Source organism: Mercenaria mercenaria, chromosome 12 (genome assembly GCF_021730395.1).
Source record: "Mercenaria mercenaria strain notata chromosome 12, MADL_Memer_1, whole genome shotgun sequence".
NCBI lineage: Eukaryota > Metazoa > Mollusca > Bivalvia > Venerida > Veneridae > Mercenaria > Mercenaria mercenaria.
The window spans coordinates 61,356,637-61,382,543 of NC_069372.1; the positions used below are offsets into that span (position 1 = coordinate 61,356,637).

General features: G+C 33.9%; 1 protein-coding gene and 1 long non-coding RNA gene across 4 annotated transcripts; one reads left to right on the top strand and one right to left on the bottom strand.

The window, feature by feature from the left end:
* Positions 1–12,631: 12,631 nt before the first annotated feature.
* Positions 12,632–21,374, bottom strand: LOC123534906 (core histone macro-H2A.1-like). Of its 3 annotated transcripts, none has more exons than XM_045317374.2 (13): positions 21,058–21,374; positions 20,007–20,520; positions 19,142–19,297; positions 18,553–18,735; positions 16,799–16,912; positions 16,567–16,680; positions 15,829–15,936; positions 15,385–15,444; positions 15,100–15,195; positions 14,831–14,921; positions 14,483–14,572; positions 13,841–14,015; positions 12,632–13,250 (listed from the first exon to the last, which is right to left on the bottom strand). In XM_045317374.2, the coding sequence occupies exons 1-13, from the start codon at positions 21,069–21,071 to the stop codon at positions 13,088–13,090; spliced, it is 1,878 nt and encodes a 625-aa protein (XP_045173309.2). In that variant the 5' UTR covers positions 21,072–21,374; the 3' UTR covers positions 12,632–13,087. The 3 variants fall into 3 exon arrangements, with proteins under 3 accessions (XP_045173309.2, XP_045173312.2, XP_045173313.2); XM_045317377.2 differs by having other exon boundaries at positions 12,633–13,250; positions 20,007–20,072; positions 21,058–21,370; XM_045317378.2 differs by lacking the exon at positions 20,007–20,520 and having other exon boundaries at positions 12,633–13,250; positions 21,058–21,370.
* A 56-nt stretch (positions 21,375–21,430) lies between these two features.
* LOC128547418 (uncharacterized) lies at positions 21,431–25,202 on the top strand. The gene is made up of 2 exons (XR_008366524.1): positions 21,431–21,677; positions 23,509–25,202. It is a non-coding gene; the product is annotated as an uncharacterized LOC128547418 (long non-coding RNA).
* Positions 25,203–25,907: the final 705 nt, after the last annotated feature.

Here is a 25,907-nt window from a genome sequence, read left to right on the forward strand (position 1 = left end):
TGGGTTCGAGCCTCACTTGGGGCGTTGAATTCTTCATGTAGAGAAGCCACCCGGAAGGTCGGCGGTTCTACCCAGGTGCCCGACCGTGATGAAATAATGCACGGATGGGCACCTGGTGTCTTCCTCCATAACCAAAGCTGGAAAGTCGCCATATGACCTATAATTGTGTTGGTGCGATGTTTAATTCAACAAAAAGTCTCCTTAATCAAAGAAAAAAAATCGTTTAATATTATAAAGTGATTTGCTAAAATTAATTTTGTTGGCTAAAGTTACGAATTCCATGATTTAAACGTACTTTATAAAGTCCATTTGCAAAATTATTAGAAAGAACTAATAGAAAACGCTAGATTCGAAGACATATATCTTTGTTTTGAAGTAAAGACTCGAAACTATCATCTCAAGCCTAACACTAAATGAACTAGAATAAGTTAAGAAAACATTTGAGCATAGGGATCAACAGTGTTTTCTCGCATGACCGATATTTGTAGTAACAAATTATAAGAAGTAGCACAGACATACTTAAAGGCACTCGCTACAGTTTTTCTAGACGGGTCGATATTTACCCCAACACCGTGCCAATTTGGTTTCTGATCACTACCAAATAGAATGTAAGCCTCCGAAAAAAAGAAGAGCTGGATTTAGTGGTGTTCAGCCTGTAGCTCACTGCAGACTTGGTGCGGTCTTCTGCGCATGCCCGGACGTGATTATCTAATGTCGCGTACGGCAAATTATTGTATGTTCGCATGCATTTAATGTACAATATGTTTAATATACTGACTAAAGGTTTTAATGTAAGTATCACCATGGTTACAAAATATATACATTTAAAGTACTTTTAGTTCAAATTGCTTCAATCCGACATATACTGGAGTCTGTTATTTATTACCAGCGTTCAAACTCTGCATTGAGGTTAGAGATCACCAATTGTTTTCCCATAGACTTACATTGTAACATTATGGCGTGTACGGCCTTCCATACATCGAAACATGTATATCTAATTACAAGTTTTTCAAGAACTATCCTAGTTCTACCAAAATATCGGACGAAAAACATATGAATAGTGATACTTTATTTAAGTAATTTTCGTGTGAATGAGATGACCCCCTGTTTACATCATTGACATGGCGGGAGAAATTCGTTTGATAAAACTTTTTTTCAATACACATAAAATGTAGCAAATTTTGTCAAAATGTATAATAAAATACTGTAAATGCAGTGAAAAAATATCAATTTTGAAAAAATAATCACTTCCTGGGTTTGTTTACATGACTGAACAATCAGAACGCACAGACGTTACCTTATTCCCAGGTATACACTTACCTCATTCCCAGTAAGTTCCCTGTACTTTTTTGAATTGGTGGTCTCTGACCTATAGTCACAGCTGTTTCTAATCCTGTACCGTACCCGTACCGTACATTCGTAAACTACAGATTTTGTTAAAAAAGGGCGGAAACTTTCATCGTTCTATGCCATCAAAATGCTTCAGAAACACCTTAAAATCCGCTTATTAAGAAATCTGCCGTTTGATAATTTTATATATATATTTCTAAGTTATTTGCTCAAACACTGAAAGAGTATTTTGTATCAACCTGCGTTGTATAAATGCCCGCCACACCCCACCTCGTTGTAATTTGATTTAAGCGAAATCTAATATGGTGACCTATCAATTTTCTTTTTGTTTTAGATTAGGTAGACATAACCAAAGGTTTGTGCAGAGTTTGATTAAATTCTATTGTGTGAAACTCGATAAAATAGCAGAAGTACCAACTTAAAACTGACAAAAATATGCAAAAATAGCCCTTGGGTCTGCTGAACAAGTATTCCTTTCTTTACAAAATCATGTTCTTTCGATTTCTCTGAGCATGTTTCAAATAGATATATTGTTTTCCGTTATAAAAATGCTTAGATAATCAAATTTATGCTGATTATTGTACTTTACTGAAAGATATTTTAGGATTACAGAAATTTTGAAAAATGTTTAAAATAGCACCATATCTAGGGGCAAATTAAATTGAAAAAAGCTGGTGACCTAGTATTTTTATTTCATTTTTCAATACATCTTAACACGATCTTTTAATACAAAACATTTCATCAAAATCTATTATTGAGAAAAAAAATGCGAAACTGTAGCGAGCGTCGTTAATGGCAACTCATTGGGTCAATATACATTGTGCAGTGTTAGAAAATGGAATCTTCTTAGCAGTTGTTAATAAGATTTGTGAAAAGATCCATCAAAAGCATAGAATTCAACCAGGAAACGTAATGGCAGTTTTATTGAGTCTGTTAACGAGAATTAATGAAATTTAAAGCACCTCTTACGCCCCTAGCTTAAGTGGAATTCTATTATAGCAAAAGTGTATATATTTTGATAATCTTTAAAGGACCAGAAAATATACAGCACTAATTCGAAGTACGTGCAGCATTTTTACAGTCGCTACATCACATTAAAAGACTGTTGTTGTTATATTTATATAAAATCTGTGGAAAGATCCTTTGGAAGTAAAACGCAAAGTTAAATCAGACTCGTTGTGATTATGTCTGTTTATGAGAAGTAATTAAATGAGAAACACCCTTCACACCCCAAGCACCGGCTAATGAATGTTCTACATTATCCCAAATGACCAGAAAATATAACAACGCTGACGTTTTACAGCCGCTATGTCGCCACGCAATCAAATACCATTTAAACCTTTATACTAAAGCAACCTTTTCGTATGTTGTCCTTATATTGGTTTCACATTCAAATGTTACAGTCATGTTGACGTAGTAACACTTAAAAAAGCTAATATCTATAATTATATAAAAGTGAAATAAGTTTATACGCAACTTTAACAAGACAAATGTCTCCCGTTCATCTATTTTTAAGGCAAGTGTTAAAAACAGGTTCACTGTTCTAATAATCTGATTTACATGCGATTTCTTATCTTTATTTGAAAATACGAAAATAATAGACGTTAACATTTTACTGTTCTTAGATTTATAGAAAAATAAAGGCGAGCTTACCAAATGTAAGTCCTTCCTCTTTCAAATAAACTTCACGAGTGATACGCATATTAAAAGCAGAACTCAACCACGCACATGTTACAAGTACAAAAAAATATTAAGACATCCACAGCTGTATGTATACGGTGGTGAACATGAAACCTTCAATAAAGCACAGAATGTAGTCCCATAAAAAGACTTGTGACTTTTAGTCAATGATGATGACTATAATATCACCTGTCAATATACTTACTGCACAAGCCTTAGTATAAATATAATGCTTTCATAGACATGTTTCTAGTACTCAGTTGTTTTATTTAGAACCGTGTCTTTAAAAATGTTTAAAAAAAAAGAATAAAAAAGAAGAAAACTGTTCCTCCCATTCGATAAAAATATATCTCTCAAAAAGACAAAACTGGAGGAAAAAATTTAAAATAGAAACTTCGCTGGCTCCTCGCTCAATATTTTTTTAATTTTTGCCGAAGAACTATCTATCAATTGTTGGACACGACACTGTGGATTAGATCATTTCTTATTATTTTATTCTTACATTCAGAAATCAAACGAGCCAAGCTTTAACAAGACGTATTTTTAAAAATGATACACGGCTACATTAGTCAATTCACATTTTAAGCAAGGAAACGTGCATGAAGATTGGATATTTATAAAGCAAAACAAAATGTAGTTTTTAAAGTATACTTTTACACAGCACATATTTTACATCATAATTATATTAATTATAATCTAGGAAACTGTGAAAAAAGACTAAAAAGGAGGGGCCGAAAAGTGGGGCACGAAATGACCAATTTTGAAATCGTCAAGGGATACGAAATGACCAAAATGGGGACTGTGGACTAGGGGACGAGTTGACTGCAAATCGTTTACGGGAGATCACTCCGTATCAGAGTGATAGAGTTGGCAGGTTTGTAGTCGAACTATTCAGCAGTTTCATTACCGAGGGGAGTCTTGCAATGGATTATACTGTCTAACAATACAGCTCAGAACACCTGCGCATCTCTTAAGAAAATATTATCTATTCAGTTCGAAAATCTGTGGAATTGTTCAGCTGCTAAATGACCTTTACCCCAGATATTTTCAGGAAGTAAATGTGCAAATTACTGAATAAGCACCCTGTTGTATGCAGTAAGACTTACGAAATATATTCAGTCCGAGGTATAAATACACAAATTTATTTTGCCAAATAACGCCACAATTGTTTCAGCCGAGGCAAACGCTATTGATTTAGCCCTACATTTTACATCAAAATATATTGAAGAAAAGTTTATTATCTTTTCCAAATCACTTTCTATTTTACAATCAATTAACAACCGAAATATGGAAAATCTTTCATTCAAAATATTCTCCACAGGGATCATGCGCTATCGTTTAAAAAGTATATAATATTTTATTGGATTCTTAGTCGTGTTTGTATTTACGGAAATGAGGATGCTGACACTGCAGCAAAGAAATCCCTTTCACTACCACAATCAAATTTGGCAAGACCATATACTGATACTGATTTTAGGCGAAATATAAACAATTACATTTTATCTAAATGCCAATCGTCATGGAACAATGCTTCGTTCAATAAACTTCATGATATTAAACTGGCACAGAGGGAGCAGATCTGTTCGCAGGGAGGAAGTTGTTCTTTCTCGTTGTCGAATATTTGATACTCATCAGCAGTTTGTTATAGGATCATCTTACGTACGTACGTGAAAGGTGTAGGATTTATCAGAAAACGGGATATAAGACATTTCTGATCGTGAAATCAGCTGATTTTTAAAGGGATGGAACATACAGTTTTCTTTGTTTCTGAAGAGAAACAGTACGTAACCTGTGTAAATGAGGAACAATACTCCAGATTTGAATTTGGAATCAAATCAAAGGAAAAAACTGAGTTGCTTAATCTATTCGAGCGGTATGCTTCAATTACAGATTTCGAAAGGCAACATGTTTTGTACCTTGCTTTAAAAATTGAAACATGTAGATATTAGGAATATATACTTTCCTGAAACAAAGTGACAAAGGATTCACACACAAAACGAGCTAGGTAAACGTTCGTAGCAGCAAATATATTTTGGTACTCTTTTTTAGTTTGAGAAATCTTAAGTGAAATACAAAACGCAAAACGTTTTGTTTTTTTTTAATCTTGGATGACTGATTCGTACCATAACAATTTGATAGAATTAGCGGAGATAAGGGTCAAAGGTTAAAGCCAAAAATGGCAAACACGTACATTGGACAGTGGTATATCGAGAAAAAGAATCAAACCCATCGAGCGTTATAACTAATCTAATTAGTACTTGTAAAATATTTTTCCTACTATTTACACTTTAACACGAAGGCAGTCTCGTTGTCTGTTGTAATTATAAACAGTATTGTCATACCTATAGCTTAAAACCGCCTCTGTAGCCTAGTGGTAGAGCGTCCGCTTCGAGTGCGGGAGGTCGTGGGTTCGATCCCCGGCCACGTCATACCAAAGACGTAAAAAAACGTAAAAAATGGTACTAGTAGCTAGGACTGGTCAGCCCGGTGTCAGTATAATGTGACCGGGAAGAGTATCATGTCACGTGTCTACGGCATGATATTCCAGTGAGGCAGCACTATAAAGTTGGGCATTGTGCTCACTGCTACAAGTAGACACCGTCGTTTATATGACTGAAAAATTGTTGAAAAAGACGTTAAACCCACACACACACACACACACACACACACACACACACACACACACACACCTATACCTTAAGGTATCTCGGTGTTTTTGTTCTTTAAAAAATTGTCTATGATGATATACAAGAGGCCGTCGTAAAATATATAAACTTTTCGTGTTTCTGTTTTCCACGTGTAGCTACCTGCACATATTATACATGAGCGAAATCTACATTTCGTCGCCTAAAACTCGGTTATTTATTTGCAATGAAAAGTGTGTATACACAGTTTTGAGCATTTAAACAAGGTAGATGTCTCTTCAGTTTGAGGAACAGATACTGTTTTCTTACTTTTAGAATGTGAAAAAACGTTGCCATATTTTTCAAATAATGAAGAAAAAGAGTTTCTAAAGCCTGCTTATTCCGTTCAACCTATTCAACATTTTATAGCTGGATTTCACAGATTAGGGAGGAGGTGAGAGCCAGCGTGAGTGTCTAGGCCAGGGAGGCCCACTGAGGCAGTTACCCCTACACTGGCGGCGAGTGTATAGTGTTTGTTTGTTTGTTGGGTTGTTTTTTTTTTCAACAAAACTCGCAGAGATATATTGCGAGGAAAGCTTATCAATTTAGGATCGATAAAGCGTGTCAATAACCATATTACACACAAAATTAGTTTGCTAGGTTGGTGCCAAAACGGCTGAAAGAAGATTAAACGTCATCCAGGGAGATCATAATAAATGAAAAAAGTTTTTGACTTGTAATATCACTGGGGATTACATGTTTGTTCATTACCCTGAACCGAATTAAAAGCTCTGTCAATGCTGTGGAAACGAGCTGGTTCCCCACCTCCTAAGAAGTTTGCGATGTTTTATGTTATGCTGCTTGCTTTTGGTGATTAACGTGAAATTATACTGGCTCATGGCATGTCAAAGTGTCCAATTGTGACTGCTAGATACTTTTCAGAAGTAGATACAATCTAATTCTGAAAAAGAAACAGAAGAAAAACTGAACATCAAGAAAAATCTCATTCTTTCGCAAGACAATGCCCCTCTCATACTGCCACATTTACAGTATATTTTATCAACTCCTTCACCGCAATACAGCACAGACCTTGCCCTCTCTGAAAGTGGAAAAAGGATCGCTGAAAACAAATATGAGATATGGGCGGCATGAATTTCAGCTTTAAATCGGTACCTCAGCAGTAGGTCTACTTAATGATTTGCAGAGGGAATACAAAAGCTCCCACAAAGATTGCAAAAATGTATAGACGTAGGTGGGTAATACTTTGAAAAGGAATAAAAAGAACTGTTAAAATGTTGGGCGGTTTTTAAGAATGAGCGAAAGGTCCGGATATTTTCTGACCGCCCCTCGTAAATATATAACATGCTTATTTCTAGATTTACATCTATTTCTGAGACAGTTGTGTAAAACTAAATTTGTCCTTGTAAATAATTTTCTTCATGACCTTAAAAATGTTTATCTTGTTCATCTGATCTTCCTTCTGCAGTCATTGAGCTAATGCGCTCTATACTCCTTATCCATTTTTGTATCTTGCATACATATTGTGTCTGAAATGATTCGTCCTCCACCTCTGATTATTGTGGGGAAGTTGGCAGTTCCTTGCGGAGAACAGGTTTGTACTGGTACAGAATCCAGGAACACCGGTTAGGTTAACTGCCCGCCGTTACATGACTGAAATACTGTTCAAGATATACTTTTTGTTTGACTTTTAAGCACCCCGTCTGCTATATTTTCCACTATACATGTAGTTTCTTTATGTGATCGATGGCTCTCTGTCTGTGTTTTGGGTGTCCTGCGCTTCCAGGAAATCTACCGTTACCTTTTAACTTTTGTTATGAAATGGTATTTTGGTACACTTTCAAGCGATATATCTATTATGTACTTATACGCTGCTTATGTTCTGTTTGTCTAGTTTACACACGGGAAGCTTAGATATCGAATTCACGTGTTCCTGTAGAGATTGCGCCAACCCAAGTAGATCTAACGGGAACAACTTTGATTTCACTTATAAACTGAAGCCAACATTAAAATAATGGTCGAAAGTGATCGAAACTTTTTCCAACAATTTATCAGGCAGACAAAACATGAGAAGTCATGGTATCACATATTTGTAACAACCTACATTAAATGTTCTTGTAGCCATCATTTCATTTAATAATTTTGAAAGTGTTTCGGAGGCTTTACTCATTTTAAAGCATTTCTCTGACTGTTCATGAGAACGTTGCTGCAAAGGGTGTAACAAAAGGAATGTAATTTAAGCATTTGAAGGTAGTAAAACCGTAATGGCACTCTGTAGTTTCCGTATGAAAATGTATCTTTGTCAGCTATTTGGCAATATTCAGACGTAACTATAGTTCAATGCACTCATTGTTTTCTGAAAAAAAATGCCGAAATAAATACGAATAAAACGTAATTTGGAGATTGTTATCGAGGATCCGATACATTAAATACTATGTTAGATGTCTTCAGCAACGTAAGGGGGTAACTTAACAAATTCAAAACCATTTACAACTTAAACTGTTTACAAAACTTGAACGCAGATATTCTTTCGGGGAATGTAATTTAATAATATAATTTAATAATATAAGAAGATTTGACAATCATCAACTACATTGAGTGCATTTATAGTGGAAAAATATCCGTAGTAAAATATTGTATCGGTTTGTTTACATTATAATATTATGTTAGTATGTTTTTGTAAGCTTTAAATAAAGAGTACAAATGTAATGTGATTCTTTCTGCTGTTATTATTTGCCTAATGACCTCTAATGTTATACTACTTTTGCGAGTTAATGGCAGGTTAAACACTTGTACGAGAGGTAAGAAGTGCTTTGTGTCGTTTGAAGGTAGTATACCTTGGTAATCTTTATGAAGAAGAAGGTAAATATTTGATACTTACAAAGCGTGAATTGATAAGAAGGTCACTGTTTACATTCCACATGCGTATATTGTCCTGTTAAAAACTTCTATGGGTATAGAAACTTGTTTTACAAATTTTACATGCATCCACATCTAGACTATTGCTGTATCAAGGTGTATGAGTATGTGGGTGGGGAGGGGCATAATGTATTCAAATATACATACATTGATACATTTTACTTAAATAAGCTTGACGCACAATTTTATTATCTGAATATTTCGATTTTAATCATGCATTATATTCACTATAAATGCAGTATTTTGATCAGCGACTTGTTTCATGTTTTCTGTACAAAATCTTGAATAATTTCCATCCAAACTATATTTTCGAAATAAACTTGCAAATCCCTGAGGAAGTGATAGTTCTTTGACTGTGCGATCAAGCACAGGTAAGATTTTATATACCAAATACATGCACATAATTATATATGGCGTGCTATTTTCTGGTCAAATTATTTGAAACTGTTTACATTGAGGTTAAATTCAGCTCATCATTTTTCATACATAAAATAGTTCCATTTATTTTATGATCATCTCACCCCAGGTAGACAACAAGAATCATGGTCTCGAACTGAAAAAATGTACTCAGTTGCGCATTTCTCACCTACAACGTACAGTTCGGTAAAGAATACTAGAGTATAGTAAGTTTAACATAAATTTTATTGCGACAAACATTCTGACAAAGTTTTATGAAGATGAGGTAGGAAATGTGGCCTCTAGATTGTTAAAAATGCTTTCCTATAAATTGACGTAGAGACATAGTTTTTGACTCCAGATAACCCAGTAATGAACTCGTCCGAGGTTTTACTGAGGGTACTATTCTAAGTTTCATTGAGAATTGGGCTAAACTTATGACCCTTATAGTCAAATTGTTGATGACGGACGACGCACGACGCCGGACACAGGGTGATCACAATATCTCATCGGAAAGACGTCAGATTTTATGTGGAATATGGAATAACCCCTCCATTCTTGAAAAGGTTGCAACAGGTTGACAGGCATCAGAATATTTTGCGTATACTAGTTTGGAAGTAGCATCGCAGATTTTCAATGGGACATCCAGAAATTGCGCCTCAAAACGACCGAAAAGCTGCAATTATAAAAATAGGTGGCAAATTCCAAACGTCTGCGTGTAAAAGGGGTAAAGGTATGAATAAACATACACGGAGTATATATACGCCTTTGCATTTTCAAATTACTAAAATTAAATGTACTAATTCTGTTTAGCATTATGTTCTGTATTATAAAAGTACTTGCTTTTTAAAAGCATCTCATGGAAGATCAATACTGCTAAATGAGCCGTACTCTATTTTGTTTAGTTACTAAGTGCTTTGAAACAATTTACTTGAAATGATAGCTTATATTAACTCGGCTAGGCAGCTGCTATATGTCTTTCTTTTTCAGAATAAATGGGGAAAAAACTTTGTTATTATGATATCCATCAGATAAATATTAGAAACCAAATAGCATTAGACAATGAATACATGGGGTGTCAATATAATGCAAGGCATAAAGTCCAAACCCTGTCATGAATCAGACAGCTACCGGTTTTAAACGACCTATCAAAAGTGTAAAATACTAATAGTTGCCGCAACTTTAAATGCAAGACAAAAAGTTAGAGTTAAATTACCCACTGAGTGTCAGACCTTTCATTGATTGTCATAGAATTTAATTAAACGCCCACCATAGAAAAATTACATATTTTATATACATGTACATCTAAATTTATCCGGATATTAATATAACGTTACAGAAAACGAATCATGAATCAATGAATTGATTACTTAGTTCAGTTTTCACAGATTTTCTAAGTGAAATACAATTGACAAAATCTTTTTTAGTTTTGATGAAGATTTAACAGTTTCCATGCTAGATATTTTCTCATAGGTGTTTCTTAATGATATTTTATTTTTGCATTCTGCTTTCATATGCTTCCTGTGATGCCCCATAACCGTCCTTCGTGTAAAAGTGAACTATTTCTAAATTCAGTTTTATGGAATAACAACATCTGAGGCGTAGTATCAATATATAGTTGTTTCATTTTGAATAATACTTGCAGTTAAACTTATCAAGTGTAGTCTTTGGAAGGTTAGTATGAACTGTCTGCTGAAGACGTATGCTTCTGTGCCTCTGTGGCAGAGAGGTTAAGGTCGTTGACTTCGAATCAGATTTGGGTTTGTAGCTCCCTTGGTGTGCAGAAATGTTCATGTGACAATAAAATCCAGCTGGCTTGCGGAAGGTCGGTGGTTCTACTCATGTGCCCGTCTGTGTAGAAATAATACCGGGAGGTGTACCTGCGGTCTTCCTCCACCATCAAGTACTGGGAATACGCCTACAATTGTGTTGGTGTAACGTTAAACCCAGCAAAATACATAAATAAGGACTTACTTCATATTAAAATCATATGAACAAAATATCTTATATTGTATACTGTGGAACTTATGTTATTTTTACTTGTCTGCAGTGTAACACTCGTGTCTTTGGTATAATGATGTGAAAACTATCAGTAGGAAATAGAGATCAATATGATTGCACCTTTACAAATCCTACCTATTCTGTATTACAAAAGTGCTTCTATAGTGACAATTTTGATACTAGCAAATCTGTATTATCTGTCCTATAAAATACTTACTGGTGTTTCATTTTATTATCGGCTTGTTAAAAGTTAATTTAGTACCAGTAGTAATCTGACAAAATTATATGAGGCACGTTTTAAAGATAAATGAAACACATATTCATGAATACTTCCTAAATGTTTTTGTTGTGCAAAAAGGAATGCTATTGTGTCTTAAACCGTGTTCATTTTCCACTCAATTGTGCAATTACAAGGAAAGTAAGCCCTGCTTATAAGTACTGGTCTAAGGCAAGAGTTGTCATTCTTTAAATAAAATATTAAAACTTCTGTTATTGATATTAACAAAACTATCATGAATTTCACATTTGTAAAATCATTTCAAGGACAAGTAATCTATATCTAGACTTTAGTTAATGTATTTCTAACTTTGACAATTTTCATGTTTATCTCTACTTTCAGTACTGATATTCAGTTATAATCAAAACAACTGTATTTAAGAAGAAGTCATGAGTTTTTGTTGTAAAAAAAAACATGATAGAAAGGTTTGATAATCTTTTTTAATTTTTGAATTGTGCGCGCTATCTGTCCTTGGTGTAAAAACTGTTTTGTCTGTAGTATAAGAACTTGAAAAGAAACTCCTCAGACTATTTGTCATTGAAGTATAAAATATTTTATCCGTTACGAATCGGACAGGAAAAATACTACTGAACTTTCATCTCCAAGTATGACCTTGGCCTTCGAGCTAGGAGCTTAGGTATTAAACATGACAAGTCGTCTCATTATGAGTAATCCACCTTAAAGAAAGATGTAGTAGTGTAGATGCATCATCCAGTAACAGTGATTCCGTCATCAATCAAGTGATTTTAATATTACTCGTCACAAATTTTCCCCATAATGAGACACTTCTCTTGCTTAATACCAATAATCCTAGCACAAAGGTGAATGTCACACTTTGAGATGAAAAGTCATTAAGGGTTTAATTTTCGGTACATAATTTTCCATCAATCAAGTGATTTTGATACTACTCCGAGTCGTTAAATAATGTCCCCTGAATGAGACAACATGTCATGCGCAACACCAAGATTCTAGCTCTAAGTAAAGGTCACATTTGAATGTCTATGGTCAATATGTTTTTTTCCTGTCGATCCATCATTTTGTCCTCCATCAATACTATTTTCCTATAGCTCCCATAATGAGATGATGTGTCATCTCTAACATCCAGATCCCTAGCCATCAGGTCAATGTCTCATTTTGAGGCCAAAAGTCAACATTTATCTTTTCTTGTCATGTCTGTAAAATAGTTTAGGTATTTTTCTTGCCTTGTCTGCAGCCTTTTTATCCATGCATGAATATCTAACTAATTTTGTATAAACATTCAACATATCAGGCTTATAATGAGTCATGAACCCATTTAGAAAGATTCTGGTGTATTTTCTTTAGAATTACTTCAATTTAATATCATGAAATATTTCATTACATGTTCTCTCAGTGTTCCACCAATTTAAAAAAAGAATATGTTTTAATAAAGTCTATTTTATTGATAGAAGTTTTAAACAATATTTATATATGCAACTTTACTTCAAACATTGTGTGCTTTAATATTAGTGTATATATAACACAATATTGTATATACACCATTGACATATATTAGATAATTATCGTATACTACATGCTGCAGCTGAGGTAATTATAGACACATTCCAGTTACATTGCAATACTACATTCACTTATTAAACTGAGCATGACAATTTATCAGTGGAAAAGAAAAATTCATACTCTGAATTACATTTTATTGTAAAAAAGATAAACTAAAATTGAGCGTATATTTCCTAAACTTCTCCAACGTAGTGATTACTTAACGATTGTTGTAGTCGTCGTATAGATTTGCATGGACTTGCATGGATTTGTGGTCCAATAATCATCTTGGAACATCATAACGTTAAACATCTAGTTGCTGCAACTGTGTAATGTAAGCCGTGACACTTTCGGCATCAAACAAAACGAAGAAGACTTGTCTGATAGAACTAAACCTGTTTGACGAGAAATAGTCCGTGATGGCACTTAAGATTGTCTTGGCTGCAATAAGCTTTGGGAACCCGGCACTGAAATGACATAAGATAATAATTTAGCACGAAAAGCTACTATCGATTCAATGCTAGAAAGTATATTTCTACAGCTGCAAATAATATCCCCCAAATGGTAATGTCTAACCCCTTCTGGTTCATCAGCTATTTCATATGCATGTGCAGGTATATAAAAAGTGTATATAATGCTCGTCTGCTTTTAGCTCTGTCGATCAAATAACTTTACTGCACATACACGTTATGACGAGGCTATGTAAACCTCTCCGTCGTTAAAGCTTGTCTAATTCTTATCTACTCCCCGACAAACAAGATCATGTATATCAACGTTTTCTATAATTGTTTTGACTGTTTCAGAAAGTGGTCAGTCTGTTTTATGTCAGGCTGTGCTGCCTTGTCGATGCTGTTCAATTTCTATCGCCGACTTAGATAATCTTTACTATCTATTCTATTGGTATACCTCTTTCTGTGACGAACAACGTCTATACAGTATCACACTCGTCTAATTTTTTTTTACTTATTTTGTTTCGATAATGATACAAGTAAACCTCAGTATACATTTTGTATTTATACAAAAACTACAATCTTTCACGCGTAACTAATATACTTACTGTCCACTACTTATTGATGGTATGCCGATTGATTTCATATTGTGTTCATCAGCTAATTTAAGGACATTTGCAGTAGCTGTTGTGAGCATTTGTTGTGCATTTTCATGCCGCCATCCCGGACTGTGTACGTGAATGACGTACTCGGCTGGGAAGTTATTTCCTTTACATATAGCCGCTGAAATAATCGAAACCAAATGGAAATTTTATAGTGTTTAAACATTTATACAGTTTGTATTTTCTATTTAGTTTAGCATCAAGGTAGTCTCTCATGTTTGAAACATTTATTATTCTACAGTTTTCCACATTTTTTCAAAGCATCGTCGTATTTGAAGCTAATTCAGTTATCGAAAGAGACTGGGTTGTTAGTTTGATATCTAATTAGAACAGTTTGAAACTATTAGTCCCCTGGCAATTTTCTGCATTTGAAAAGTAGCACTTCTGATGACATTCACGCATACAGAATGAGTAACACTGGGTAGTTGTTCATGAATCTTTATATAGTTGCAGATTAACGTATGGCCACAATGAAATATATTAGTTCGTAAGATTTATTTTATAACAATTCGTCAAATATCAATTGAAGTCCTTACATGAAATCGTAAAGTATTTCTTGTCTTAATTGACATGAAATTCACGAAATACCTTCAGATATTGCAAGAGGTCCATGAGTATTGCGAAGACTTGTTACCTCATGGAGAAACACCTCGCCACCAGCTTCTTTCAATTCCGATCCTGTAATGTTTATGGTAAAATGATGTCTTTCTACCAAGGATTTCAGTTTGATAATATATATTTATATATCATGCTCATTTATATTAATAAAATCTGTATAGCTTATACACTATTCTGGAAATATAGTATATTGAAAGTCATGTTCTAAGACTATTGATGCATTGGCATAAGTATTTATTCGCCTTATAAGATCTTGCATCTATTACTAATGAAATGTGTGACTTAATTTGACGTTTTAGTTATAAGTATTACACATACCAACTGCTCCTCTTGTTTCGAAATTTTTACCGGTCGGGTGCGCTATAGCGTCTGCTGTTACTCGAACAATATTTCCTTGCAATACCGTCACCTGATACAAGTATGAAGGGTAGTTAAATTTGTGTTCCTAATAATAAACTAAAAATGGACGAATTTATATAGTTTTATTCTTTTGAACTGGTAATGAAACATTAAGGCATTGTTTATAATGTGATCTACATATGGTTTTTACAAGTGTACTGTTTCAATAATTACCGCATAAAATATACCTTCTGTCCGTACAAAATACTTTTCTCGCTCAAAATTGTAAAACCGCCAGCAGTTGTTTCCATGGAAGATGTTAATTCGTCTGCGTCTTCAAGAGCCTTGAATTTGATATGTAAGATAGACATTACTTAAACAGAAGTTAGAGATGTTGCTTTCGATTATATTTATTCACAGAATCATGGTTGTCAACTAAACATTAGATTGATGTACGACTGATGTTCTTTGAATGGCATGTTATCATTTTGAGCTCATGTAAGAATATCATGATTGAGTGTCGGTAGACATACCTTTCTGTAACGATTTCTTTCCTTTTCCAAGCGTTTGACGGTTGCCCTTGAATTCATAAGCTAAATTTAAACAAAAATGAAACAAAATAGCATCCAAAGTTTTAAGCATATCTTATATATTCAGGAAAGGGCAAACAACGTAACTGTTTACATCGCTTTTTAAGGCGTGTGTTCAAGTGAACACTTTCGCATTGTTCAAATCAGTAGAAAACATTCAGTAACCGTAGAATACCTATCATTTTCTTATCAATATGTGTGTAACTTTATTATGGCTTGGAGATTTATTATAATAGCAATGAACGTTTTGTTATGAATTACTGATCAAACCTATGAATAATTGTACATAGACAATTATAATAATCGTTATACTGTATAAATCTATCGAACTTTAGTGCACTATACGATACAGACAGTACTCAAGGAGGTTTTGATATATAGAGCTACTTCTGATTTAAACCATTCCAACTGCCTCTTCATATCATTCATTTCTTGTCCGACATCTGTCACTTCCTCTGGTTCAAGCATACTACTTTCCTCCATTACTGGTAAGTTCTGAAATGTACAAAAGTTTCATTAACATATATTAACAAACAAATGTAAAGATAAAACTGACTTTGTTCAAAAGTTTTGTAAATTAATTTTGCAAGTGCCTGTCCGTCCCTGAAACAATTTACAGAGGAGCAACTTGTGTCTCCCACCACCCTCAAAATGTCGAAAAGTCGCAACATATCTATTATGTCGATGTGACATGATCATATATATAACAGTAACAAACAAAACGGCCTATATTAAAATCTGAACCCAAAACAATTAACTTTGTTGGTGAAATATTACATCATGTCTGAACTGTTGACCTCCGTTTTAACAGATTACAAAACAATAACGTTAAGAAAGGGTTGCTACTTCACGCCTGCAATTCAAATTTTTATTGACGATTACTTCCTGTAGTTATTCTTCTCAACAGAACAGGCAAGTGTTCATGTTTTAACGAGAAAGAGACCGAGAGAGACACACAGAGAGCGAGAGAGAGAAAGAGAGAGAGGGGGTTCTGGTATTTTTATTTTATGTTTCATTCACTCATAGGCCTAAAACTGACTTTGTTCAAACGTTTTGTATATTAATTTTGCAATAGCATTTAAACGTTTGTTTCTGGTTTAACATTTATTATTATGGTCTTCATACCTCAGATTTCAACTGTTTAATTTCGTCTTTAAGACTTTTCACAAGTTCATGTAGGTTTTGGTTTTCCAACCTTAGTTCATCTACGTCGTCTTCCTCTTTATTATCCAACAGCTCCTGTATATAACAAAGATTACACATTTATATAAAAATTGTCATGGAAATGAATATATATCATGTTTGTTTCGAAGTGTATAATGTAAAATTGGCATGTAGTGCAAATTAATGGGCATACCTCAGATTTCAACTGATCAATTTCGCCTTTAAGACGTTCTACTAGTTCCTTCAGGTTTTTGTTTTCTAATATTAGTTCATCCTCGTCGTCAACCTCATGCTCATCCAAAAGTTCCTGTAAATAACAATGAATAGGCATTTCAAATTCCGTCACAGAAAGCAATACATACCATGTTGTTTCAAACAGTATAATGTTAAAATGTCATGTTGTATAGTTTAATTGATATAACCAGGGTAATTCAGTATGTTATGCCCTTGGTCTTCGTCTACCTAAAATATCAATGAATTCAATATATTTTTTACTTCACTCCTTCGAAATCATATCGTTGCACAGAAACGCGGTGTTTGGTTTTTTGTTAACTGCAAAATTGTTTCCCTTTGTCTACTGTTCACGCACTGGAAAATTGCAATAATAAGTGCACTTTTTGTAGCAAAGTGTTTACATGCGAGGCGAGCATTTTCTTATGTTAGGGTAAAACGAAAATGTCAAATTCAGGATAAATAAAACTGATTTCCAGCCTGAATAACCTTTTCCTGTTCAAAGAAAGACTGTACAATTTGACTTTTATGGGTGGATATATTGTCATGAATAAGCTGTATGCCTTTCATAACTTTAGTTAGTCGTTAATTTTGAGAGAAACATTTGACAGCTGTTACCACTTTATGTTGGAGAACTTGCTTTTAAAGGTTTACACTCTTTGCAAGGAATTTGTACAACGGGGCCTTCAGAAGTGAAGAAAGTGGCTTCTGAAACTTCTTGTCACTTTTTGTTGTTTTGGCAAAGACCGGTCTCAAAAGACACACACCTACAAACACACACGAAAAAAAAGCTATGTTAGGTGTTGCGAGGGACGTTGCACTTTCCATTTCCTCTCATGAACAGACTCAATCAATCCAAGCCTGCTATAATTTTGCTTGTTAACTTTCTTTGCTTCCAAAGGATCTTTTTACAGAATTTTTCCGCAGACATTATTTGTTATTTATGCGTCACTGAGTCTCCAAATTGTAAATAAGAGAGAAACCCAGACATTTTCTTTATCATTTTTCAGCAGCTATTTAGACGCTTGGATTCTTGTTCTGGTGTCAACAAATTTTGGATCCGTTTAGCAGAAACCTTTTTTAATTTCAAACGGTATATCAGAATGTAATATAGATACGTTTTGAAATTCCTACAGTGTGAACCATTTTCAACCATCTCCTTTTACCATTCCCCTAACGGCAACAATGTTTTCTTTATTCCTGCAATAACAGGCCTGCATGGATTGTAACTGTCTTGAAGACATTTTAACACAACGAAATTTTGTTCTTAACGTCATTACAGAAATATCACGGATAAAACACAATTCAGAAAATATCTCATTTGAAGAAACCCGCAAAGAAACCCGAGTCTGATGTCTGTATTTACTTCACACTATACCACTGGAATATAACTACTGTATATAAGCGTGTATATTTCAACACTGCATAATTTGGTCTATTGTAACTGGATCAATTCTATATAATAACAAGTATCAGTATGTTTAGTAAACGTATGTTGTTAAGTACATGAAATTCTCATATTGTTATGAAAAATGGTTTCTAATGAAAAACATTAGAAACAGAATTGATTGAATAGCCATCGTGTTTTCTCAGTACAGAATTTGGTTTATTAATGGTTAAAAATGTAAATGCAGGACGCCACCTTTCTCTCCAACATAAAGAGAAGACTGTAAAGAAATCATTTACATTTGAAATAACGTACATAATTAAACTCACTTCTATCTGTTCCAGTACGTGATTTGTCTCTTTTAGCAGATCCTCCAAATTACTCTTATCAATGTCATCGTCAGAAACGACCATGTCTGCTTCTAGTGCTTCCTTCTTTATTTCGAATATTTTCTTAACAAGAAGTTTGAACTCTATTGGCTGGAACTCATTTGTAAGATCTTTTTGTTGAAGCTGTGTAAGATTTAAGAATATAGTAAATTAATAGCGTTGCACCCGTTATATAAACAATGTGCTGCTTTAAAACGTACTATATTGTTCTTTTTGTTTGCTGAAGTGTTGAATGTTTTAAAAGTAATGAGTGGGCGTATATCTTTATGTTTTTATTACACAAACTATATGAAACAAATCAATTGCAAATAAACCATTAAAATTATTTTTCGAAATTTAGATTGTTTGTTCTAACAAGTACCGACGATTAATGGTCACACTACATAATTTCAACTCTGTTGCTACATAGCTAACAGATTCCATGGGGATGACCATGATCAGAAGAGCGGCCGCAGTGATTAAGTACAGTAAAGTGCAAGAAATACAGTTAACCATGTGTTTGAGACAATACCATAAGCTGATATCATACCTGTCGTAAATCATCAACAGTATCAGTGCATATGCTAAATTTAACACCATGAAACTTGGCTAGCAGTAGTTTCATCCTAGTGAAAAGGTAGGTCATTTCCTGCTCTGTCATCTTGTTTTTTCTTGCATGAATAAGGTACTTTCTGTCATCGCATGTCTAAATATAAAAACGCAGGTTTAAACATAAATGCACAATATTGAACAGTATATGCAGGAAGATATGTATTTAATTTACGATTATCAGTAGTCTTTAAAATACCAACTTAAACAATGCATTTTAAAGAAAATCATCCTTAAGGTCACTGACACAATCGAACTTGCTGACAATAAAAAAATCATATACATTGTTTTCTTTGCTGATATTTTGTCATGGGCATCATAATCTAAAGTAGAGATATTTTCACCCAATTTGAACAATCTTGGTGGAGGACTACTTGATAAGGCTACCTACCATAATATCAAAGTCCGAGGACCTGTGGTTTTGGACAAGAAGATTCTTTTTAAGTTTTTCCTTTCCTTTCGGCTTCCATGTCAACCAGAGTTTTGAATGAAATTCAATTCTTTGGATTTGTTTTTAAAGAAAACTATCCAAGAAATACACCTGTGCAGTTTCATTGAAATTGATCTGGTGGTTTAGGAGATGTTGTTTAAAGGAAAATGCTAACGGACGGCGTACGACGGACGACGCCGGACAATCACTAACCTCAATAGCTCACCCTTGAGCACTTCATGTGGGCTAATATACGTTAAGTACACACTATATATTTAGTAAAGCTGATAACATTAAATGAGGATTTTCTATGTTGGATGTAAACATTTTATTGTAAGATTAGCATTGGATATTTTTTTTAAAAATATACATGTACCTGAGACAAAACTTGATCATAACTGTCGAATGCAAACAATTTGCAATTTTGCATCATCGCAATCAACTGCAATGTATCAAGATCAAACAATTTTCGTTTCGGCATCAAAATATTTTCTTCGAAAATGAATAGCTTTGCAATATCCCAGAAGTAGCGCAGACAGTTGTCAGACGAAAGCGCTTCGTCAAGAGAAATGTCATAGGGCCTCGACGGATCGTCCAGAAGAGCTAAAAGCCGCAGGCGCATGTTTTCACAAAGTGTATGGCAGCACGGAATGTGCATTCCTGTCACCAGTACTCGTGTCTTCTTTTCAGGACCAAGACAATGCACGAATGTTTCCAAATGGTCTCTTTCATTTTCTGGCAGTTTAGAAATGAAAAGTTTCCATTTTCTTTCAACAACCGCGCACAATGCCTTTTTTGTCATGTTTAAAGCCAACATGCACTTGCAATAGTTCTGGAATTGCCCGTCGTCGAATTGTTCAGAAGAAATCGTAACAGGGTGTCTGAAAAACCTAAAATTATATAGATTGTGTGTGCTATTTTTTTTTTTTTTGTTACACATCATGGTATCTTTTAAAGATGACCACAGACTTACGGAATCCTTTTCAAGATGTTTATAGACCATTACATTATTGTCCCACAGTTAATGTGTATGTGATCAAGGAAGTATAATAACATAAACAATCATTTCGCCAGGATCAGTTTAAATGGACGAAGAAAGAATTTTCACTCATGTCCCCAAATATGGAACGAAAACAAAAGTAAACTTTACCTTATTTGAATTAATATCCTTAAAATAACCTCTTCGAATTCCTGGCAAGATATATTAATACATGCATGTATAAAGCATACAGATTTAACATGATTCTATTAAACACAGTCTTGTCTAAGCTATATAAAAAGGATATCCAAAACCTTCTCCCTTTACATATGCGTTATTTAAAGCACTTAACTTTAAATGAAAAAAACCAAAACAAAAACACATGTGCATTTATATTTTTATAATTTTAAAATGATTCATCACATATTAATATAATAACAAGACATACCTGCTAAGTGCCATAGTGTTTGTCTATTTGCAGCTTTATCATCATATGTAAACACCGGCGTTTAAACAAAAATGCCACACAATTACATGTCAGTTTTACATGTAAACAGTAATTATCAACTTAAATTATGAGTTGCCAATTATTTTAAGATCATTTGAAGAAGCGCCAAGATAATCATTCGCTTACAGGTATCGCACAATTTGATATTAATTTTTATAAACTGAATAGCAAAGTTTTAATCAATGTAAGATAAAAACGTTGTTCGCAAATACTAATTCTGACCCACGGTATTATTTTTTTCCCATATAAGATATCAACACAGCATATACAACCTTGTCTCAAACTGCACAACTTAACAAAACAGTAAAGAAATGAGATCGTGCATGTCACTGATAATGTAACAAAAACAAACACATTTTTCAAAACGTAGTTAAGTATTCAGATAGTGAGTATGATTTAAGTAGAAATTCAATACTTTAAACCATATTGCGGAAGTTTAAATTATTGAAAAATACCTGAACGGTTCCCAAAATTTTTCATGTCCTTTTTAAATAAGTGGATGACCTTGGATTATTTGGCTGTGATAACACAAATGTCTTGACGGTTAATCAAGTTCTATTGTAAGTATAATTTGACATTTTAATTGATTTTTATTTTTTCGTATATAATCAAATGAATATTTTTAATCAAAACATACACTGTACAAGAAACATAAAGGTAAGAAGCACTGTGCCAACGTTATATCTTTACATTTTTAAGTACGAGACTAGCTACTGCTTGAATTTATTAATCTATATATCTAATGTTTAAGTTTGTTTTGAGGTCAAAAATGTCAGACAAGCTAACAGTGAGGTGGCGTTGCCCTGTGCTAGATGACTGTTGTTAATGGAAACTTACTAATGTAAATAATAATTTATATATTCGACTCGTGCTTTGATTATATATTATTGATGTAAAGTCATATTCTTCGGAAGTAAATCTTTGTTCCTTGTGACATATTGTTCTCTTATTTCTTATAGTAACAAAATAATTATTTTTAAATAAGTCGCGAGAACTTAGCAGAAAGGGAGGAAATGGGTTTCGTAGACGCATACCAACAAATTTCCATTTTAACTTTTGTAGCTAATAATTACGTTCTCGTTTTTGTAAAATACCATTTTACCATTTTCCGTTTCGGGAAAAATATACTTCGGTTTAACTTAATTATTCTATAAAATACGGCATGCAAAAGAAATCCACCACATGTTGCAAACGCAGCTCGGAATATCCAGCTCTCGACAACGCCTCGTTACCTCCAAAACCAGTTATCCTCGAGCTTGATATTTCAATCTGCATCTACAACTTTTGAATATCATTATAACATTACTCTTTGAATAGCCATTCATTCATCAAACTCCCTTAAAATAAAATTGCCAAAAAGTAAGAAATAGTTCATACGCCACCGAGAAGTATTTGAATTTTATATGTTGCTTACTGAAGTAAGTTGAAACACATATCTTTATACACCTATTAACGCTTTTCGAACGGTTTAAAATACTGTATCGATTTCACATGTACAACGTCTTCTACAATGACATGATGTCATTGAAATATACTAACGTAACATAATAAGATAATAAAACAACCACAAACTGAATAACACTCATCGTCAGTGTCAATATCATGTCAAAATTTAATCTGACTATACAGATTGACTGCCATGTGAGATGCAATGCTTGGGGCATGAATTGGACACACTTCCATGTGTTAATAAAGATTGTCAAAGTAACCATTATTGTATATATAACAACTACAGAAAACTTTGTAGAGCATAAAATGTTAGTTTTTCATGTTATGTCTCTGTTGCTATGGCAGAATTTACAAATGTTTTGAAACTGTCTGCAATACTAGCAAGTTAAATGAATTTTCAGTAAGACGGAAGAATATAAAAAAGAAATTAAAATACGGAATCCTGACATCGCGACATTACCAAGTGACATAGCGACAATGCGATACGACGCTCGGCAACGCGAATTGACATCGCGATATATCGTGCTTTTGAAAGGCGACATTTCAAAGTGGATATCGCGACATTGTCGTTTGGGATTGTCGCCGTCGTTTGCGATTGTCGGGTGTTACTTCCTAATGTCGCTATGTCACTTCGCGTTGTCGTGTGTCGACACCACAAAAGCGACGACGACATTATAAATGGCCCCAACAGGATTCCGTACATCAGACTATAATAATAATCCGGATTTTTGACCAGATTCAAAAAATAATAAAAAAATGTATCGGTTTCAAAAAAATGGTGCTGTTTTCTAATTTGTATATTTTGTGTACACTTTCGCAATATAGGTTGCGCATTTTCCTGATATGAATTACAGCATGCTTGGAATGTATTTTAAGCTAAAATGATTCACTCATTGGTCTTAAGAAATAATTGATGTGCATTATTGCTTGTTTTCCTTGCAGTCTGACTATAAATGGAAAACGTTAAAGACAAAATAAAGAAAGACCGTTACAGAAACTGGGTCAAGAGCACCCTAGGCCTTGAGCAAACGAACAGAGCAGTCTATGAATATGTAAAAGAGAAGTTCCGATTGTACACCCATGGAAATGCGCAAGGCTTGAACCCTAATGTGTTGTTTACACAAAAGGAAATCTCCCATATTTCGAGCGGAGCAGGATCTTCTATCCGACAAAACCTTTCCAAAAGTATTAGGTACGACAACAATTCAAAAACATACAAATGGAAGAAATCTACGACGGACAATTGCACTGAATGTGAAACATCATTTCAAAAGTTGTTATTACTTCATAACAAACAGGCTGGTCAGGTCTTACACTGGGCTAACAGCAATGATACAAGTAACATAACCCTAGAATGGGCAATCGCCAAAATGTTTATGCCACAGGGAAACGAAAACAACGACGGACCAGAAGATACCGATCCTTATGCCATGTTCCATATCATGGAAATGTGCCTACTTTTCCGAAATCATATAAGAGCATCCAAACTGAAAAAGATTTTCTCATAGTCACAAAGTCTGGCTCTTACATTTAAATTCTACAAGATACGTACATCACTGTACTTTGTTCCTTTATATATTAACAGAATTTCGTATTATCAGCAGCGGCATAAATAACGGAGGTCATAACTACTTTGAAAGTTGCTAATTTAAATAATCATGCATGATAGATATCCGGAATTTTATTGTTCTTTTTTATTTCTTAAACTTAAAAATAGAATGTCATGTTAGCTTTAGATCGATCACCTGAGCTCCACAGATTGCTTAGATAACTTTGGTACATTGTCGTGCATAGGAAAAATTAGTGAAATTATTTTGGAACTGTATCAGTGCTTTCTGACAAGAGCATCTTTTAAAATATCCACGATGTACATACATGTATATGAAAAAGTGACTTTTCACCGAAGTAACATTTCGAGGATATCATTCAAGTAAATTTCATAGACACAAACATTGGGACCGTGTTTTATGGAAAGCAGGCAGATAATTAACCGAGATTGTTTCAATGATTTGACCTAGCGGCCTTATGTTTTCACTCAAATGACCAAGTTACATTTTAAACATACAAACATTCTTAGCAAGAATCATACAAGCGAAGCAGAAAATACGGCCTCTTCAGTGTTTACAAGGTGTTCCTGTTATTTAATCTAATGCCATAGGTTTTGACCTCAGCCACCAACATTGTCAACTTGACATATATTTCATAGAGTCAACAGTCTGAAATCCTTTTTTTATTATATGTTCTCAAAATAACCTGAATTTCATTGGCCGCAACCGCTCATCATCTTTCAAAATATATTTCATGTTTAAAGGTTAGTGGGGTTTCCCAATTAAAGGCCTATATCCACTGCTATGTAAGTGTACCCCCACCCACAAATCCAATAAACAACTCCAATCTTATCTTCTGCTTATCAGCCAATTATGTAATAATAGCTGATTAGAGGGTAATTAGCTCAGCAGGGGTCCCAACTAGACCACGAAGATGAAAACTAAATGTGCAATGGAGTTGAAAGAAGTTAATATTCCTTGGTGAATGTGAAATGATAATAATAATAATAATTATTATTATTATTATTATTATTTATTGTTATAATTGTTATTATTATCAATAATTTTTATTATACAGGCAATTATTAATATGAGATTATTATTATTCTATAATATTACAAATTAAAACAAGAGCACCGCCTTGCGGGTGCTGACGCTCATCTGATTTTTTTTGTGTAATAGAAATATTGTCCTACCCATGATTTTCTAAGTCTAAAAAGGGCCATCATTCTTGCAAAAAGCAGGATAGAGTTATGTTTCTTGATGTACAGTGTCCACTTATGATGGTGAAAAACTGTTGCAAGTTTTAAAGCAATAGCTTTGATAGTTTATGAGAAAAGTTGACTTAAACATAATACTCAACCAAGAAAATGATTTTCTAAGTCCAAAAGGGGCAATAATTATTGCAAAAAGCAGGATGGAGTTATGTTGCTTGCTGTACAGGGTCAGCTTATGATGGTGAACAAGTGTTGCAAGTTTCAAAGCAATAGCTTTGATAGTTTAAGAGAAAAAGTTGACCTAAACATAAAACTTAACCAAGAAATCTGATATTTTCTAAGTCCAAAAGGGGCCATAAATCTTGCAAAAAGCAGGACGGAGTTATGTTTCTTGCTATACAGGGTCAACTTATGATGGTGAACAAGTGTTGCAAGTTTTAAAGCAATAGCTTTGATAGTTTAGGATAAAAGCTGACCTAAACATAAAACTTAACCAAGAAAACTGATTTTCTAAGTCCAAAAGGGGCAATAAATCTTGCAAAAAGCAAGATGGAGTTATGTTTCTTGATGTACAGGG